General features: G+C 35.1%; 1 protein-coding gene across 1 annotated transcript in view; it reads right to left on the bottom strand.

Moving 5' to 3' along the window:
• The window catches only part of ppp3cca (protein phosphatase 3, catalytic subunit, gamma isozyme, a), a 44,413-nt gene that overhangs the window by 17,339 nt on the left and 6,591 nt on the right, over positions 1-20,483 (bottom strand). The window contains 5 exon segments of the mRNA XM_051109320.1: positions 146-285; positions 389-534; positions 8,001-8,112; positions 15,045-15,169; positions 18,037-18,234. Coding sequence (XP_050965277.1) covers positions 146-285; positions 389-534; positions 8,001-8,112; positions 15,045-15,169; positions 18,037-18,234 — 721 coding nt within the window.

Raw genomic sequence — 20,483 nt, 5'->3', positions numbered from 1 at the left:
TGATTAAATGGCAGAGATTCACTGTAAATATACTTAATATAACTTGTAAGCATAAAACCTTTCATTGTGATTTACGTTGAATAAATCTGTACTTTTCTCACAAATCTGGGATATCTATCCAGTGAACAAAGCTTTGCTCCAGTACCTGAAGAAATAGGAGCAGCCTCTGACTGAGTTGTGGTTAAAGTGCTCTGCCGTCTTCTCGCTGCCGTAGTCCTCTCCCGGGTCGGCCCAGATCAAATCACACATAGGCCCAAATGCCGGGGGCTCCTTAAACCTGTCTAACTGCAAGGCACAGCATACAAAGAAAGAAATAAACATGAACACATCTTGTTTTCTAATAAAAAAAGGCCGTAAAGAAAAGGACAGAACATAAACAGCTGCATACTTTTCTAATGTCATCTAAGCAGTTGATTTCTGGTGAGAGGCCACCGTGTACGCAGAGGAACTGCTGGTTTAGAAGTGCTGCAAGAGGCAAGCAGTCAAAGGCCTCCATACACGCGTCATAAACCCTCTCTGAATACTTTATTTTACCTGTGAGGAAACAAAGACAGACAAGTATGACTATCTATTAGAACTCAGAGCACTGAAGTCAAGAAAACCCCACCCCACAGCATATCACCGAAGATCAGATAAGATTGAATGAGCTGCACTGTTGATTTTTTTCATAACACAGATACTAATAATAATACATACAACTTGAACTTGAAGCAATCAATAACGCAAACCTTTCAACAACAAATCACGTAGTCATTTATATGGGCAGCATATCACTCATTCAAAAACATTTTTTATCAAAGGTGGACCTTGATTTTTGAACAAACAATTGATAAAAAGAAGTACAGATAAAGATCACAGGCTATTTAAGATAGGTGTGACTTATCTCCACCAGCTTTTTCCATGACTGATTTTGTCCTAACCACTTAAGGAAATAACTTACGTTAAGGATGTGTCTAAATAATAATACATATTTAATAATTAATAGTGTAAATATTGGAGTTGAAAGTTCAGTTCACTGCTTTTTTTAAAATTCAGGTCAAAAGCAAAACGATTCAGTTTGATTTCTATACACAATTAGGGCCCTACAATTTCCACAATGTGGAAAACACGGACGGAACTGCGGAATTGAGTAATAAAAATTGAATTTTCTTTACAAAAGCTTGTAAAAAGTTTGGTTTAACTTGAAGAAACAGTGACAGTAATATATTACTAATGTAATGATAGTACTACTACTACTCATAAAAATATTATTAAAACATTACATTATTATCTTTTTTATTCTCTTATTATTATCTTTATTTAATATTCATCAGAAAAATTATTTACCAGAAAAATTTCTAAAAAAAAACAAAAACAAAAAAAACTTAAACTATTTAATTAAATTTAAACCTTTTTAAATTGCTGTTTAATTGTTTAAGTTTCATGATTTCAATTAATTAGACATGCTTTTTGATTAATATATTTTAATTTAAGCATTAAAGCAGATTAAAATGGAAAAAAAAATAAATGTAATAAAACAGAATTTGGAAAAACATAATACAGATTTCATAGGGCACTACACAGTTCAGTTCAAACAAATGTATTTTTAAATGAATTTAAGAATTCTTAAGTATCTTTGGCTTACAAAAGCTACTTATTTGAAAACATAGCAAAAAAAATACAGTAAAACAGTAATACTACGAAATATTTTTACAATTTACAAAACATTTTCATATATTTTTAAATGTAATTTATTCCTGTGATGGCTCAAACATTTATTTATTTTTAATCAGTGTTGAAAATAGTTGTCCTGCTCAATATTTTTGTGGAATACATGACACTTTTTTTCTGTCAGAATGCTATAATGATTATAAAGTTCAAAAGAACAGTATTTATTTGAAACAGACATGCTTTGTAATACCATTTTTTTATCAGTTTAATTCATCCTTACTCAAAATAAACATTAATTTCTTAAAAAACATTTTACTGCCCCCCCCCAACCTCTAAACAATACTTGGAATACAAAGAACTGGTAGTGGTACTTTAAAACTAGCGTTGTAGAGATCTATATAGAGAAATGGCTCCAAATTTCCAAGAACCGGGTACACTTAACGATTCCTGCGTTTTATGTGATTTTAAAGTTTGAAATCAAATGATTTAAGCACAGGAATGGAAAGAACTTGCAGGCTGTTTGTGTGCAGCACACATCTGAAGCACAAGCACAGTGAACAGTGGTCCAAGTGCGGGTTCCCTGCCTGTGTCCGTTCTCGAACCGTTACATGCATTTCCACTGCAGAAAAGGGCGTTCCGGGCCAGATCTGACTTCTCTTTCACATGTATGGCCCAATATGCACAAAAATACGTCAGTAGATCATCATAAACCCAGCCGTTTTTTGTCGAAAGTGAAAAGTAAACAGATGACGAAAAAAATATTTTTTTTTTTTGATCCGTCTGCATTCGGTGTTGAAAAGACAGCAGCCTAATAAACGTGCTGCCTGTCATTAAAGTTAATCTAAGAACAAAAAAAACATTCACTGATCTTGACTGAATGTCTTTCGCAACTTTAATGAGGATTAAGCTATATTTTAATTAGGAAAAGACACCTATGCAGTGTTTTAAAACTTTTGTTTACATTTCTGTACCTGCAATTTTTTCAGTTGTATTAATTTATGCTATTGCTCATTTATTTGCTTGTTTCTATTTTATTACTGACTTGTCTTTAACAATTTAATGTTTGAAATTTATATTAGTCTAGTTGTTTTTGCTGTGGTACTTTTTGTTAAAACCATAGGTAAAAGTTCCTCTTGAGCCTAACTGTTCTGTAGACTGCTGATTTTTGCTCATGTTATTCCGTTGCAATAGCCTTGTAAAAATACAAAATAAAAATGTTTGACTTAATTTTTTATTGTCTTATGTTATTGGAATCAAAACTAGGAATGGTTAAGAATCGGAATCAACAAGCAGAATCAGAATTGATAAAAATCAAACAATACCCAACCCTATTTAAAACATATTCCAGAATATTGGTTACTAAAAATTACTCCTAGTTACTAGTAAATACATCAAAACTTAATTTTTGATTAGTAATATGCCTCACTAAGAACTTTATTTGAACAACTTTAAAGGCGATTTTCTCAGTATTTTGATTTTTTGCACCCTCAGATTCCAGATTTTCAAATAGCTGTATCTTGGGCAAATATTGTCCTATCCTAATAAACCATACATAAATGAAAACTTATTTATTTAGCTTTTCAGAAAATCTCATTTTCAAAAAAACTGACCCCTATGACTGGTTTTGCGGTCCAGGGTCACATATATTGAAGGTGTGGACACAGGCCTTACAGGCCTGATTTTGAAATCAATATATACACTATTTATTCATTAAAACAGAAAAAGTCATCATTATCAAGACTACGTTAAATTATTTGTGCATAATAATATTCTGTGACTTCACGATCAGCATGTCTATAATAACTACACCTAAAGCGACAAAAACTACCACCAAGCAGACACAAAAGCAGCAGGGACTATTCAATTAAATTCAAATGAGCCTAATTAGTGCAATGCGAATCCTTAATTCAGCTGCTGATTAAGCTTATTAATACTTCAGTATCTGGACTGAAGTAGTCTCATTAGTCTTGTCTTCTGGTTTCCACTAAATACAGCTGGGTTATTCACCAAACCGTATTACACATTCGCTCCTCGAGCAAGGTCTCATGGAGAGCACTTGGGCTTCCACTGAACATTCAGCCATGAAACCACCTTCATCTTTGTTATGCAGAGCACAATAGCAATGCTATTGTATGAGCTTAATAGCAAACAGTGTTCATTTTCAAGCACAATAGACTAGTACCACTGACCCATACATAACCAAAATCAGGGATTTAATCAGACCTTTAAAAGAACCTTCATTTAAATTTAATTCGGGTTTTACCAAGAAGCAAAAGTATTATATACTATAGCGTAATATAATTCGCTATAGCACACAGTACTGTTATATTAGCGAAAACAATACACATGGCCGGCATAACCTTATGAAAAAAAGTACTGAACGAGCTTCTTGTGGTGTACTTTTAAAAGTGAAAACGCACATCGAAGAAGAGAAGAAATTGTAGAATAAACTCATTTTTGTTTTCTTCACACAAGAAGTATTCCTGTAGCTAAAATTAAGTTTGAATCAGTGATGTCACATGGACTATTTTAACAATGTCCTTGCTACCTTTCTGTGCCTTGAACGTTGTAGCTGTGTTGCTGTCTATTCAGGATCAGAAAGCTCTAGGCATTTCATCAAAAATATCTTAATTTGTGTTCCGAGGATGAACAAACAAAAGTCTTGCGAATCTGGAACGACATGAGGGTGCATAGTTAATTTTAGAATTTTCATTTTTGGGTGAACTATCTCTTTAAATACAAAATGTGGCTGCTGCTGCTATGGGCAGAAGGGCATGGACACTTCAGGTGTCAACAGCTTAAAATAAGTCCAGGCTGGTCATGTGATCTCCTAGCAGTGGCTTTAGAAATCCCGTAATAAACTCGTGGCAGATGGGTTCCGGGGCTCAGTAGAAGCAAACCCGGTTCGACCACATCAGACGAGCAAGAAGAAATCCCTGTGTAGAAATATTCCTTGGGATAACAAATATGTCTCTGTATTTGTAAGCAACTGGAGCATGAATAAACCCAAGCCTGAAAAGAAGCTAAACAGCTTCTTGCATCTCTATTCAAGATCCTGGCTGGTCACGCTGCACTGAATTAAGGTTTTAAATAAATTATTGCAAAAGAATGCTAATGAGAGGCTTCACAATGAAAAGACATTACTCTCTCATAAATCAGGAGAGGTAATGCTGCGTATAGTCTACGATGGCTCATCGGGTTTGTCTCTTTGTGAGCCAGATGAGCCCCAGCCACTTCACTATCCAGCATACTAATAACTCACACCTGGGCACTTTCTGGCAGCAGACATTGAGCTCTACAAACCTTACTCTAATGAAGCTGTCTGCAAGCCTGTTTTCTCAGAGGGACAAAGTGCTATTTGCAGAAAACAGAGCACGTAAAGCCCGTAAAACAAAGACAGCGCCTTTTTTATGAACTGTCTCTCACAGCAGTGGGAATATTCATTCAGTCTTAAAAAGGTTGCTATAGATCTTAGGGAGAGTGGAGACCAATTTCAGACAGTGAGGGAAGGAGCATAAATCTTAAGGTCCTATAAGTATCTAATTTTCACAACCCATTGGCGTTCACTGGAAATATGTGGATGGGAATTTTTTCAGATTTTTTGTTGGTTGAACAGACTGCACTTCTGTCCCCACAGCCTCAATGGCAACAAATTAAATGTGACATCTACTCTTATTAAGGTCTATAGGTGTTACACTACCAGTCAAAAGCTTTTTAATGTTTTTTAAAGAAGTCTCTTCTGCTCATTAAGCATTTATTTAATTCAAAGTAGAGTAAAAACAGTAAAAATGTGAAATTTTTACTATTTAAAATAACTGTTTTCTATCTGAATATATTTTAAAATGTAATTTATTCCTGTGTTTTCAAATCTGAATTTTTAGCATCATTACTCCAGTCACATGATCCTTCAGAAATCAGTCTAATATTCTGATTTGCTGCTCAAAAAAACATTTATTATGAGTACAAATTTTTCAGGTTTCTTTGATGAATAGAAAATTCAGAAGAACAGAACTAATCCGAAACAAAAATCTTTTGTAACATTATAAATGTCTTTATTACCACTTTTGATCAATTTAAAGCATCCTTGCTAAATAAAACTATTAATTTATATAATTTAATAATAATAATAATAATGAAATGTTTAATGAAGAAATCAGCATATTAGAATGATTTCTGAAGGATCATGTGACACTGAAAATGTAAATACAATTTCACAATTGTACAGTCTTTGCTGTCCTTTGGATCAAATAAATGCAGGCTTGGTTTTAAATAAATGCAAATCTTTTGACTAGCTGTTTACATATGACGTGTTAGTTATGTAAGCCATTGTTGTAACTTAATTAAACTAAAACAATTCAAAATAATTTCCATTAATTTAAGCTGAAATAAAATAAAATAACAGAGTAATAATAACCAATAATGGAAAATTAGAAACTCTTTGCCTTGGCAACCAACTGAAATAAATTATTTAAATTAAAATAATACAATAAAAAATATAAGCTAAATAAAATCATAAAGCCTGTGATTTAATTAAATAAATATGCTGTGCAATTCATAGCGATTCACTGTTCTTACATGTGAGCATCTCATGATCTGTTTTTTCCCCCCAGAACAGCTCATTTCACAATTAAATGGGTCATGAACTCAGAAACCAAAATTTCCATGATCTTTTGACATATAGGAGGTCACTGTACTATAAAAACATCCTGTAGGTTTCAGAGCTTAAAACGTTCTCGTTAGTTTAAAAACAGTCTGCAAAAAAATGACAGGTTGCGGATTGTGCCACTTTATGACGTAACAGTGTGGCTAAACACCACCTCCGCAGAAGAAAATCAACATCTGCTTCTACATCACTGCCTGTTTAGCCCTGCCCACCGATTCACGCATGTAGTGTAGTGCAGAAAGCAATCGATAAAGATAAAGGCCCTGAATACAAAAAGAGGCTGTGCAGTGTCAAGCTGTGGAAAAAGAGTCTTTGCATTGCCTTCCCTCTGATCCCAACAGTAGGAAAGAGTGGATGAACTTTATTTTTAATGAAGTTCCAGTTCACTTAATTTTACTGTGGATTCGTTTACAAACAAGGCACTATTTGATACAGGAATTTTTTTTTTTTTAACTTATAGACAATGCCGTGCCGACAATATTGAATCTGACAGTAATGTCACAACGCGTAAGTGTGAGTAACTGTTTTCTCTATTGCTACAGATCGTTTAATATCTACTGAGCATTTATGCGTCCATCTGTGAAGGATGTAGGCTGTCAAACACACAACTGTTAGCCAATCAAAACAGTGGGAGTCTACAATCCGTCACATTATAAGTGGACCTCAGAGAACAGCACAAAATAAAAAAAGGCAGCTCATGACCCTGTTAACGCTGTCTCACACGACCTCCATTATGACTCTGGGTCACTTATAACATATATAACATTTGGGAGCACAACATGTGCCAAACATCTTCCTAAACTTGTAAAGAGAAGTACTAAACAAAAAAAAAAAAAAAAAAAAAAGAAGCTTTAAGGCTCCCTGCAGTTTTCTACAAAACACAGATGGTTTAACATTTGAAAATGAAGAACTTAAGCTATAAATATTAGTAGTGCAATTTCAGTTACATATTTACAATAATACCTATTTTGTTGATCTTTATTTTAGTAATAATAATATTCATAATAAAAATAATTAGTCATTGATATAGAAAAATCACAAAAAACACTTATCTACTAGGAAGACTGCTAAATTTGATCCAGAACTGTCAGCAATGGCACCAACAGGCAGTGACCATATTGTGTGATTGTGGCATGCTGGGAGATTGAAACAGTAAATATGTTCCATCCAGACTTGATGTAATAATACATTTCACAGCGTGAGCAGCTGCCCTTATGTAGTTTTAACCCAAACTAAGGAAAGTAAGTTATTTAATTCATTTAAACAAGTATTACTATTTTGCTAAAGTGGTTCCCGACAAGATAAACGAGACTATTCTGACCCTCCAAATCCAACAAAACCGCACTGATGTGACATCAGCCATAGGCAAAGCAGTAAAAGAAAGTTACATTCACCTCAAGCAGCTGGCCCAGTATAAAAATCTGGGCCGGTTATATCAAGTAAATACGCTTTAAGAAACACTGCAGTATAGAGTCTGCTCTAATAAGGCAAATCAATTCTGAACCCTTAACTGCAGGAGTAATGTTATACTGTTTGTACAGCAAATGAAAGTGCTAGCTGGTGACAGCTGGCTGAAAATGCAGCTTTTCAGACATCAAAGAGGGAACATCATTGAAAGCTGAGGAAAAGGCTGGTGGACAGTTTGAGCCAACACATCACTTAGACGCTTTATTCCCACAGCACTCACATTCCTGTTTGAAGGTGAAGTATTCTGTGAGGTGCCGACACTCATGGTTGCCTCTGAGGAGGAAGAGGGTGTTAGGGTAGTTGATCTTCAATGTCCACAGGAACAGCACACACTAAAAAGAGAGAGAAAGAGACTTATTATCCTGAAAATACTTGACTATTAAAGTCAGTCAGCACAGCTACGAGAGGAACAGATGGTCTCAATCTTTTACATCAATAAACAGGGGAAAACATCCCATTTTAATCATTTTATTGATGCCTTGAATAAAACATGAGGTCTCTTTATTCAACTGTGCAAAGGAAAATTTATTAAACACCATATCAGCAAAGGCTAATTTCATGGAAAACCCAAAAGTAACAAGATTTAAAGGAACGCTTTACCAAAAAAAAAGAAAAAAGGTGTGTTTGTTTCTTCATCTGAACACATTTGGAAAAATTTGACTAAAATGCAGCTTTTCACGTCACAAGATGTTAACTGATGTGGATTATTGTGATCTTTTTATGTTTTTATTAGCTGGTTGAACTTTGACGGCACCTATTCACTGCAGAGAATCCATTGGTGAACAAATGATATAATGCAATTTTTTTTTCCAAATCTGTTCCTGTGACAAAACAAACTCATCTACATCTCGGGTGGTCTGAGGGTGAGTAAATGTTCAGCAAATTTTCATTTTTGGGTGAACTAATCCTACAATAATCTTCCAATTTTATATTTGATTAAAAAAATTGAAATAATTTCCCCCTTTCAGAATCATTAAAAATGTTTATTATTTTACCAAAATAAGAGGGATCATACAAAATGCATGTTTTTGTTTATTTAGTACTGACCTGAAGATATTACATACACATACAGTCCACAAGAAAAAATAATAGATGAATTTATAAAAATGAACTGGCTCTTAATACTGTTGTTACCTAAATGATCCCCAGCTGTGTTTTTTTTTTTTTGTGATAGTTGTTCATGAGTCCCTTGTTTGTCCTGAACAGTTAAACTGCCTACTGTTCTTCAGAAAAAACCTTCAGTTTCCACAAATTCTTTGGTTTTCCAGCATTTTTATGCATTTGAATCCTTTCCAACAATGACGGTATGATTTTAAGATCCATCTTTTCACAATGAGGACAACTGAGGGACTCATATACAGCTATTACAGAAGGTTCAAATGCTCACTGATACTCCAGAAGTTAAAACAACGCATTAAGAGCCAGGGGGTGATAACTTTTGAACAGAATGGAGATGTGTACATTTTTCTTATTTTGCCTAAATATCATATTTTTTCATTTAGTACTGCCCTTCAGAGGCTACAGAAGATGAAATAAGCTAAATTTACCCTGATCTTCAAATTCAAAAACTTTTTACCCCCAGCAGGCAGTTTAACTGTTTAGGACAAACAAGGGACTCATGTAGCAACACAGTATTAAGAATCGAGGGAATGTAAACTTTTGAACCCGGGTAATTTTTATAAATTCAACTATTATTTTCTTAACTATTAAAACGCAGACTTTTCTACAAAAAAAAAAAAAATAACAATAATAATCACAAAGGAAATCGTTCTATTGCCAAGGCAATCTGACTAGTTTTTCAATGCCCAATGGCAAGATTATGGCAAAATCAGTGTCCTTTCACTGTTTGGTGCTCAACAGATTGCCAACTGTGTGCATGAGGGACTGCAAAAGTGGGAGTAAGTGCTCACATGGTAATTATTCCCAATGACACATTATTCTAAACAACAGGTTTGTTTGGTTCATTTACACATCTAAAATTCACACTAAAGTATAGAGCGTGTTTGGCAGCAAACACAAAACCTTGGCAATGCGCTGATCGTTTGAGTGAGCTGCCTGATCTTCTGTACAGTACAGAGTACATGCACACACTCTTTTCAGCCTCATTAAAACTCATTTATCTTAATCCCCCCTTTCATTTGCATGCAAAATCCCAGACACCACTCGATGTGGGGAGAACAGGACACCAAGGTAACCAAGGACGACAGGTGTGCATTTAAATGGCATGTGAAATAATAGACACGGGGGAGGGTGCGAGTGGGGGGTGGGATGCAACAGCACTGAGAGCTAGGACCAGAGCCTACGCAAGAGGAATAATGAGCTGAAATTTGTACATACAGTTCACATACCGCTTCACGTTATCGCCTGGTTTAATAACAAGGATGGATCAAAATAGCCAACTAGTCATCCACTAACCAATCAGTGAGGTCGGTTCGTTTATCTAATTGTTTTATTACTATTTTTATTATTCGTTTTAGCTTTGTTTTGTGCTACGGTATTTTAAAGGACTAGTTAACTCCAGAATTAAAATTTCTTGATGCTTCCTGATCATCCAAGACATTCATGTTTTTTTTTTCTTCAGTCAAAAAGAAATTTAGGTTTTGATGAAAACATTCCAGGATTTTTCTCCATATAGTGGACTTTAATGGGGAGCAACAGGTTGAAGGTCCAAATAACAGTTCCAATGCAGCTTTAAAGGGCTCTACACGATCCCAGCCGAGGAATAAGGGTCTTACCTAGCAAAATGATTGGTCATTTCCTAAAAAAAAACAAAAAAAAAAAAAAAAAAACAAAAACACAAATGCTCAATTGCACTAGTTCTGCGATGCACCTCTATGAGTTCACATAAGCATGTTAGAAAGGCCACTCATGGTTTGTTTTTCACCTGTGTACTTTGGTTCAAAAATGTAGGGTAGGGCAAAAAACTCTGCCTCATTTTCTCCTCCAACTTCAAAATTGCCTGACATCGTTGTTTTACCTTTTTTGTAAATGGCATTTAACTTTCTTTGCACATTCGCTTTGTAAAGACAAAGCGGGTCGGTACTTCCGCCTACATCGGATGTGACCTTTCCAACATGACTATGTAATGCATTAGCTAGTGCATCACGAGCATTTGTGGTTATAAAGTATATAATTGTGTTTTTTTTTTTTTTAGAAAATGACTGATCGTTTAACTAAATAAGACCCTTATTCCTTTGGCTAGGATTCAAGTAAACTTAATATTAAAACATTTCTGCTTTTGCTGTATTTTTATCTAATAAATTCAGCACTGATGATCATGAGACTTAAATCTTACGGACCCAAAATTGTGACCCTGGACCACAAAACCAGTCTTAAGGGGCAATTTTTTTGAAATTGTGATTTATACATTATCTGAAAGCTGAATAGATTAGCACTGATGTATGGTTTGTTATGACAGGACAATATTTGGCCGAGATACAACTATTCCAAAATCTGTAATCTGAAGGTGCAAAAAAAAAAAAAAAAAAAAAAAAAAAAAAAAAAAAAACTCATCAAGATACTGAGAAATCACCACGTTTTCCAAATTAAGTTCTTGGCATCTTACCAGTTCTGATATATTTACAGCAGACAATTTATAAAACATCTTCATGGAACATGACCTTTACCTAATATCCTAATGATTTATGGCATAAATAAAAATAGATCACTTTGACCTATTGCTACAAATATAGCCGTGCTACTTACGACTGGTTTTGTGGTCCAGGGTCACAATTTTGAACAGTAGAGTAAATACACATATTTATATACATATATAACAAATGTTAAATCATTTTATTATTTTGTTGAGCAGAGCTAAACTTTATTTAAATGAGTCAGGACTGACTCATCTGAATAAAGTTCAACTCTGCTCATCTCACTGGAAATTACCAACTCTCACTGAAAATGAACAAGTCACTGCTTGAATGACCCTTAAGAATGTCCAGCTAATGAACTCCTCACAGGATCAAAGTGCAAGTGGTCAGTGACATCAGTCATTCAATGGAGACTCGTGACAAGCAGAGCGGTCCACGCTTTAATGCTCTATGACTCATCTCTTATGAAAGGGTACAGTGTCTGACAGGTTATCAAATAGCTCCACTCAGACAACTCCTCCAGTGACACATCCAAATGAGACAGACTGAGAAAGAGAGGTCATTTAACCATACAGCTTAACAAGGCCTCTGATGCTTCTCTTCTTCATTTAAACCATCCGCAGCTCCTGCACTTCAACGTCTTTTTTTTTTAAAGTGACATTTAGTGAACTCACACAGCCTATGCTCACCAAAACCAATCAATGACACGAAAAGTAGATACTTTAGTCAACTGGGAGCTTCAAAATAAACCGTTTTCACACTATGTGATGCAATGTCATTTGTTTAGTTAATTAGTAATATAAGCATAACATTATTATATAATAATATCATATGCTCACATATAAAGATGAATCCCCAGCTGCCTATGTATTCACTTTAGCTCAGTAGGGCTGGGAAATGCTTCCTTGACTCCACTGTCACATATTTCTAACAACTCCGTGTGATGGTATGTCACAATGAAACATTCAAATACTATTTATTACTTTCTATTTACTCAAGTTAAGGAAGTTTGCTGTCATCTTGAATGTCAAATAGCATACGACTGACAAATATTGATTAGCCTACATCTTGTTTCCAGGCATGCTTATTTGTAATATAAGTCAATATTAAGGCAAAGCAAATCATAATATATTGTGCTATAAGAGCAGCCACTGTAACTATGTAAAGGATGACACTGGTTAGGAAACTACAAGACTAAATACATTGTTGACTGACAAATCTTTACTGGAGATAGTATAGCATCAGCTTTGCCTTTCTTTTGTGTGGTAGTTGATGCACTGTTGGTAATGTGACAGTGTAGCCACTGATAATGCCTTAACAGATGGTTCAGAGATGTCAGATTCTCAGCCAAGTAAGAATGAGCCCAGCCTTGCGCGCAACAATAGTTCCCCACTGGTACATGTACAGATCCCAAATATTCAAGAGTATTGGGAAAAATACAGGTGTTTGGGTAAAAATACACTGTGCACACTACAAAATACACTGTAAATAAGGTGGACAGAATAAGACTCACTTAATGAGCTACAGAAGGCCAGACAGTATCAGTAATTATTTTTTTATTTTTTTTAAAGAAACTAATACTTTTATTCAGCAAGAACACATTCAAATAATCAATTTAGTGACAGTAAAGTGACAGGATTTACATATTAATGTTTCAAAAGATTTCAATTTCAATTAAATGCTGTTTTTGTAAAACTTTGTTTTCAACACTGATAATAATAAATAATATTTCTGGAGCACCAAATAAACAGCTTGTGACTGTCCTATCCGCTGGACGCAAACTGTGTACGCCGCTCTGTGTCAGCCGCACCACACGGATATGTTTTCTATGTATATTTACATAGATTTTAAAGAAAACAGCATATCCGTCATACACAGTTTGCGTCCAGCGGATACTCTCCAAAATGGCGCTACGCTGACACGGAGGAGACGAATTATTGAATAAATTTTTCTTTTCTTCGCATACAAAATGTATTCTCGTCACTTCATAAAATTCAGATTGAACCACTGATGGCAGATGGACTATTTTGACAATGTCTTTCATAATTTTCTAGGTCTTGACAGTGGTATTTACATGGCAGTCAATGGGACAGTTACAAACCTCCTGGTTTTCACCCAAAATATAAGCTTTTACGGGTTTGGAACGACATGGGGGTAAGTGATTATTGACAAGATTTTCATTTTGGGGTGGAGCAACCCTTTTAATTTCAGTCGATACTATCTAATTCTGATATAGATATGAACAACATTAAAAAAAAAAGGCCTCAGAAAACCTCCCAAAAATGTCTGTACCTACAAACACAACAGATGTCTGTACCTACAAACTTCTGAAAATATAAAAATGTATAAACCTATATAATACTTATGGGAAACACTGGTAATGTATATTAAAATATCAGAAATGTGTTTAAAAATTATATGACTGTTACTGGAAAAAAAAATATATCATGATATATATTGATTTGCTGGAATTACTGTCCAGCCCTATGTGAACAAAACACAAACAGCAGACGGGCTGAATGAGAATGCAAATTCACTCTCTGACAGCAGGTGGCGCTTGTGGAACAGCGGCAATACAGTGTTTCCTTGGTAAACGCTGTAAACAAAGCAGCGCTGCGCTTTTAAATACTACATTAATGTACACTATATGAAGGTAAGATTAAATGAAAGTACCATCTGACCTTTTCTGAAGACAGTCTTTTCCTCTCAGAGACATGTTCTTATATAAACCCTTCAACCCCAGTTTAGTATTTAGAATTTTCTATATTTTGCACATCGTTAATAGTGATCTTTCTCTGCCTGCTACAGTATTTTCTCCTCTTTGCGTCTGTCTTCAGAGTCTCTGGCTTCTGTTAACGGCCGTTTACATTTTGTTTATTTGCCCAGTTAAAGAATTAGTTGTGTTATTAATAGTTCTAAAAGCTTTCCAACCATTAGTCAGAAGTGTATACAGTTAACAGGGATCTCCTTTCAATTAACGACGCTGTGTTGCTTAGGCCCTTGTAGCTTTTCTTTTTTTACTGATACCGTTGGCATAATTCAAACTGGTTTACTGTTTGAACCAGCACCGTATATCGCCCAGCACTAGCTTAGGCCTACATCTTTTAAAAGTGACCCATATCTGATATCTACATTTATAGCCCAATTCCACAGGAAAACCGCACAGACTTGGCTACACTGCGGACTGACCCAGAAAAGCATCCACCTGAGTTGACATCATTTGCCAAAGTCACTTTTTCAATGATGTCCAACTGTCATTGATGGGAATATCCGATCCGTCTGCTTACATGCAGATGCAAATGCACAGATCCGATTCACATCAGATTTATTTCCACATATGAATGAGGCCTGAAACTGATCCGAGAATATCGGAAACCAGAATTTTTTCCTGCTTACATGTTCGTGGGTCATATCTGATCTGTGCCTCATTGGAGAAAAAAAAAATTCTGAGTTGGTTCACTTAAACCATGTAATGTAAATGCGGTCTTAGTGGTTGCTAACTACATAAATTAGCCAAAAATTTTGACAAATAAAAAATAAAAAAAATGGAAGGAGGATGTGTAGAAATACGCAAGTAACAGGTGTTATAGTGTCCAGTGAACCTAATTTTTCTCCAGAATCTTTGTGGGCCTCCTGTTCTAGATGATTTCACTTGAAGAACATGCGCTCACCTCAATACTGAAGTATCCTCTGTCTACATAATCGCCCAGGAAGAGATAGCGTGTGCTGTCGGGGGAACCACCAACTTCAAAGAGCTTCATGAGGTCGAAGAACTGTCCGTGAACGTCACCACATACTACAGGTGAGAGGGAAACAACACATAAAAGTTAACACAGTGCATCACATTCAGTGAGTGATGCTTAACACACGCCTCATGTTGAAATCAATGGCAATTGTAACCAAAGTGTTTAGCGCTAAAAGGTTTTCTGTATCGTATCACTTTAAAACAAATGCCATAGGGAACTGTTGGATCGTACAGAGAGCAAACACTTCATTTAAATCCATCCTACCTGCATCATCTAGCCAGCAACGGCCACATGTACAAGACTGCTCTGTCACTTAGCAACAACGACACTATATCTGAAAATACAGAGGCTGGATCCATTTATAAAACAGAATGTATCTAGAGCCAGGGGGGTTTGTGACATCTATTAATTCGTGCTCAAAAGCAGCAATATCGGTAGAGGACAGATGAGCTCTAATTCATCTGCATCATAAAATGCCGTGGCATGACGCACACGACGTCTCCAAGAATTAAACCTCGAAGCACAACATCTTCATCAGGTAATTGAGCAAGTTTAACAAGCCCTGTTTGTCACTGATAAGAACCAGCTGAATTTAAGATTACTCAGATGCGATACAGATTCTCCTGTATAATCTGTAATTGGCATTGTATGATTTTCGGTCACTTTCCGCTATCTATCTGTCAATCTAATTTGCTGTTATGCATTTTATCACAATCCTAGGGACAGATCAAAATAGTTGACTAGTCTAGGGCTGTCACGATTCCTTGGCCTTACATTAGCTCTTTTGTTTATAATGCATTATGTATTTTAACAGTTCTGTTCAATAAAACCCATACCATTTGATACTTTGACTGAACTAACTAATTGTTGCCTCACTGCTTTTATATATTTATTTTAAGTCATTTTAAAGGCTATTGTTCGCTCTATTTTTATCACTAGACTATAAGTATCTGATTACTCGATTAATCGTCAGAATAATCGCCCGATTACTTGATTACCAAAATAATCGTTAGTGACCTAGACTAGTCATTCAATTATTGAGGTCGACCAGTTTATATAAACTAGATTTAATTTTTTTTTGCAATATTTTTAGTGGCTTTATTTAGTGTGCTTGCATAATGCCTGTGCACAGTAAAGCCCTCTCAAAAATGTTTACATTTGTCATGAATTTAAAATCATTACTACTAAAATTATGGGAGACACCGAAAATTATTTTTATGTTATGGCCAATAAATTGACATGTTACAATTTATATAAATACAAAAATAAAAATCAGTTGGTTGATTATTCTGACGATTAATCAGATAATTGTAATTCATTTTTTTTTGTAGTAAAACCCTCTCAAATTCTTTTTTATTATGAAATTTGTCATGACTTGTCATGAATTTAAAATTATTACTACTAAAAGTATGGGAGATAACAAAAATAATTTTCATGTTATGGCCAACAAATTGACTGATAAACTACAATTTATATAAATATAAAACAAAAAAATAAAACTAAAATTAAAATAAATATAAAATTAAAATTAATTAATCAATTAATGTTTTGTAGTAAAACCCTCTAAAAAAATGTTTAAATGTCATGAATTTAAAATTATTACTACTACAAGCATGGGAGACACCAAAATTATTTTCATGGTATGACTAATAAATTGACTGATAAATTACAATTTATATAAATATAACACTAAAAAATAAAACTAAATTAAAATAAATATACAATTAAATTTTTTTTTTTTTTTTTTTTGTAGTAAAACCCTATAAAAAATGTTTACATTTGTCATGAATGTAAAATTATTACTACTAAAAGTACGGGAGATACCAAAAATAATTTTCATGTTATGGCCAACAAATTGACTGATAAATTACAATTTATATAAATATAAAGCTAAACAATAAAACTAAAATTAATCATTTTAAGTGCTAGTGAATTTTTTTTTATATATATAAATGTACAGTATGAAATAAACGAAAAGGATTCAGATATTTATTTTGAGATTTGCTACGGATTACATTTAACAATGTTCTTAAATTACTCGTTTTTAAAGATTAACATCAACTTTTGATGACGACAGAGGTAATATATATTCAGAAATATGGGAAATGTGCAAGCGCAATTAAATATCCAATTGGCTGTCTGATACAAAACTAATCAAACAATTCAAAATCAAAATAAACATCATGTATCACATATTTACTTAATAGCAAAGTTGAATGTAGACAGAAAAGTAGCATCATTCAGTCTGGGTCAGCTGCACGCAAAACCAGACATAAAATCCTACTCTTCCTTTAGAGCAATTAGCCGACTTGTCATTCAGGCAACCCTCCATTTAGTTGATTAGTTTCTGCACACTCCTCCTAGTGTCCACTGAAGCATCTCTGACCACATTCCACTGCAGAATCTCTGACTGTTTCCTGTGTTGCGCTCCACTGATCTGCAGACAGTATCTGTCATTACGAACCAACGGCGCTGACACCGATCTCCATATGAGTCAGTTTGCCCCAGCTGAATCTCCACAGTGACAGTTTGTAACACTAAATCAAATAATCTCTGCAAAGAACTCAAAAGCAATGCTAATATGGTGTGCCCGATGAAAACTGTTTTCACAGATGGAGTATGGGCCTACTTGAATAGTTACTTATCAACCAAACCAATCGTTTTATGATTTATTATTTTATTGTTGGCTAAAGGTACACACACTGATGCCAATGAAGTGTAATAACGAATATTTGAAACGTTGCATGAAGTTTCCATAAGGCAAAACACCTTTTCTTGTGGGGGGGCACATTTTTTTCTTATGAATTAGGTGCATTTACAGCTGAACAAAACCACAAGTCAGAACAAAGTTCATTTTAATCAAGACAGATGGTCATCTCCCTCAAGCCCTACTAAAGATGCACTCTTGCTTTCTTACCAGTGATTGGCGCCTCCACCTCTAGCATGCACTTCTCCTGCCTTAGGATGTTGGCACCCTCGTTTATGATGCGCAGCGCAACGTCCTCCTCCACACGTCCCTCTTTGATCAAATGGTTCTTCAGTAGCTCGGCATTTGGCTTACCATCCACAAACAGGTCCTTTATTGTCAGCCTCTGGTGAGGGGGCAGTGGCACTGCTGTGGGTACAACAAGAACAAAATATCAGTTGACACTGTGCACAACTTTTACAACATTAACAAGGCAGCTGTAAGTATGGAAACATGCTTCAGTCATAGTGTAAAAGAGCAGATTTAAAAATTCACAAATGCTACAATTCAATTAAATAACTGTACGCGACGCAGGTTTAATATATGCATGTAGGTTACATACATGCATCTCAGAGTGGCTCTGTTCACAATAAATGCTGCTACACAACTGTTATCATTTACTTGAGTGGAGCGTCTCAAACTCCATCTCTGCTGTTGCTATGTTGTTGCGAGTTGCAACGCAACGCCCGCTATTTCATCAGATTTGTAAGGTAAATCATTTATAAATCTATCCAAACACAGGGGAATACATCATTATCTTTCTCAATATGCTAACTGTCAAAATAAAAGTTTAAACCCTCACTCTGAGTTTACACATTTTGATGCCCACATATTCAAGAAATTACAGTAGCTGTAGCTTTTCTGTCATAAAGAAATGGCCATATATTAAAGATTAAGTGAACATCTGAATTAAACGTTGAGTCGATATTAAACATTAGATTGTGCAGTATTGTCAGGCCGTTGCCACCCTCTGCAGGCATTTGTTATAATGCATAATGTACACTAGCTCCATGGTTTAGAATACATTATGTATTTTAACACGTTCGTTCAACAAAACCATGATTTCTTGCTTTTGATACTTTATTTAAAATAATTATTACTGCCTCATTGCTATTGTACATGTATTTTAAAGGCTATTGTTTACTTTGGTCTATTTTTATTATTAGGAAAAAAAAATAAACTATAATTATTTGGTTACTTGATGAATCGTCAGAATAATCAACAGATTACTCTATCAAAATAATCGTTAGTGACTGCCCTAATTGACTTGTGCAGTATCTGTGTCCAAAATGCCATGGCTGTCTATTAGCATGGTCACATATCTTGAAAAACACGGCTGCTATCGACCAATGAATTTTGAGCACCTATTAGATGGGGTTGACGAAGGCAGATCGTAATGAAACTCAGTGGGCCTGTTTGACTCACAGCCCCAAAGGTCTGTGAGAAATTTGAAAGAAATCGGCCACACAAAGAAATTGCTTACACATTTTTCAAGCGAGTAAGCGCGAGTATGATTTTTTACACATACACACAATTGGCCTCAATAATGAAACTTGCGTAAACATACGAGTAAATTCTGAGTAATTTGCACGTAAAACAGACCTTCCCGAAAACTCTCCTACGGATTCACAAGCACATGTTAATGAATTCCAATCATTCATAAATAGTGCACTCGTGCACGCTTATTCACAATTAGCATAATCCTCGCCTATGAATTACAACTACGCAAACTGCGTATCCCGGAACGCAGTGGAATATTCTGGTCTACTTTCTCCAGTTTGGCTCCAGTATATTGCATAATTGCAAAAAGACTAATAGGCCATATGCTTAACAATAAATAATCAATAACGTGTGTCCACCAAAAAGTTTTTAGCCAGAAAAAATAAAAAGTCAGCCGCTCTTCTTAAAAACGACCAGCTAGTGGCACTTGAAAACGCACGTGGAACAGCATTTTTCCAGCTGAGGCGCTTTAGTTGCTATAATTTGGAATATCCACAGTGGCAACGTATTACTAGTATCTAATTTTTAAGAATTTCACTAAATACAAAAAAAAAAAAAAAAAAAAAAAAAAAAAAAAAAAGCAGTAACCAGTAATATTGACTTCTCCATTGTTGAAGGCAGTCATTGTACAAGTAGGATGGTTAGTCGGTATTTGTCTCGCCCTTCTTCTATTTTCGGCTGGGTAAGTAATGACAGTGACAAGCGCTGCGTTTTACAGTTATGCCCCATTCACACGGCGCGTCAGCGTTAACGCTTCATGGAGGGCGTGTCTGAAGTTTGTGCTGATTGGCCAGCGTCTGCACCGAACGGGATTGGCTAGCGTCTGCACTAGTATATTTGCATTGGTGCTTGAAAAGTTGATAAATTTTTAACTTCTGTCGTGAGTAACGCCCGTGACACGATGCAACGGACCCATAATTCAGTTTGGCAACGCTTGACGTCACTCCATTCAAAGTAAATGAGAAGCGTTAACACTGACGCCTCATGTGAATGGGGAGTTTCCAAAAAAAAATTTTCAAAAAAATAAAAAAAAAGGGCAAGGACAAGTTTTGCCAAAAAGAACACAGAACATTTTACGCACCATTTACGTGTGGTAGGGAGCAGATGTACATTTCTTT

Source organism: Labeo rohita, chromosome 5 (genome assembly GCF_022985175.1).
Source record: "Labeo rohita strain BAU-BD-2019 chromosome 5, IGBB_LRoh.1.0, whole genome shotgun sequence".
Classification (NCBI taxonomy): domain Eukaryota; kingdom Metazoa; phylum Chordata; class Actinopteri; order Cypriniformes; family Cyprinidae; genus Labeo; species Labeo rohita.
This window is presented reverse-complemented; position numbering and strand designations above follow the sequence as displayed.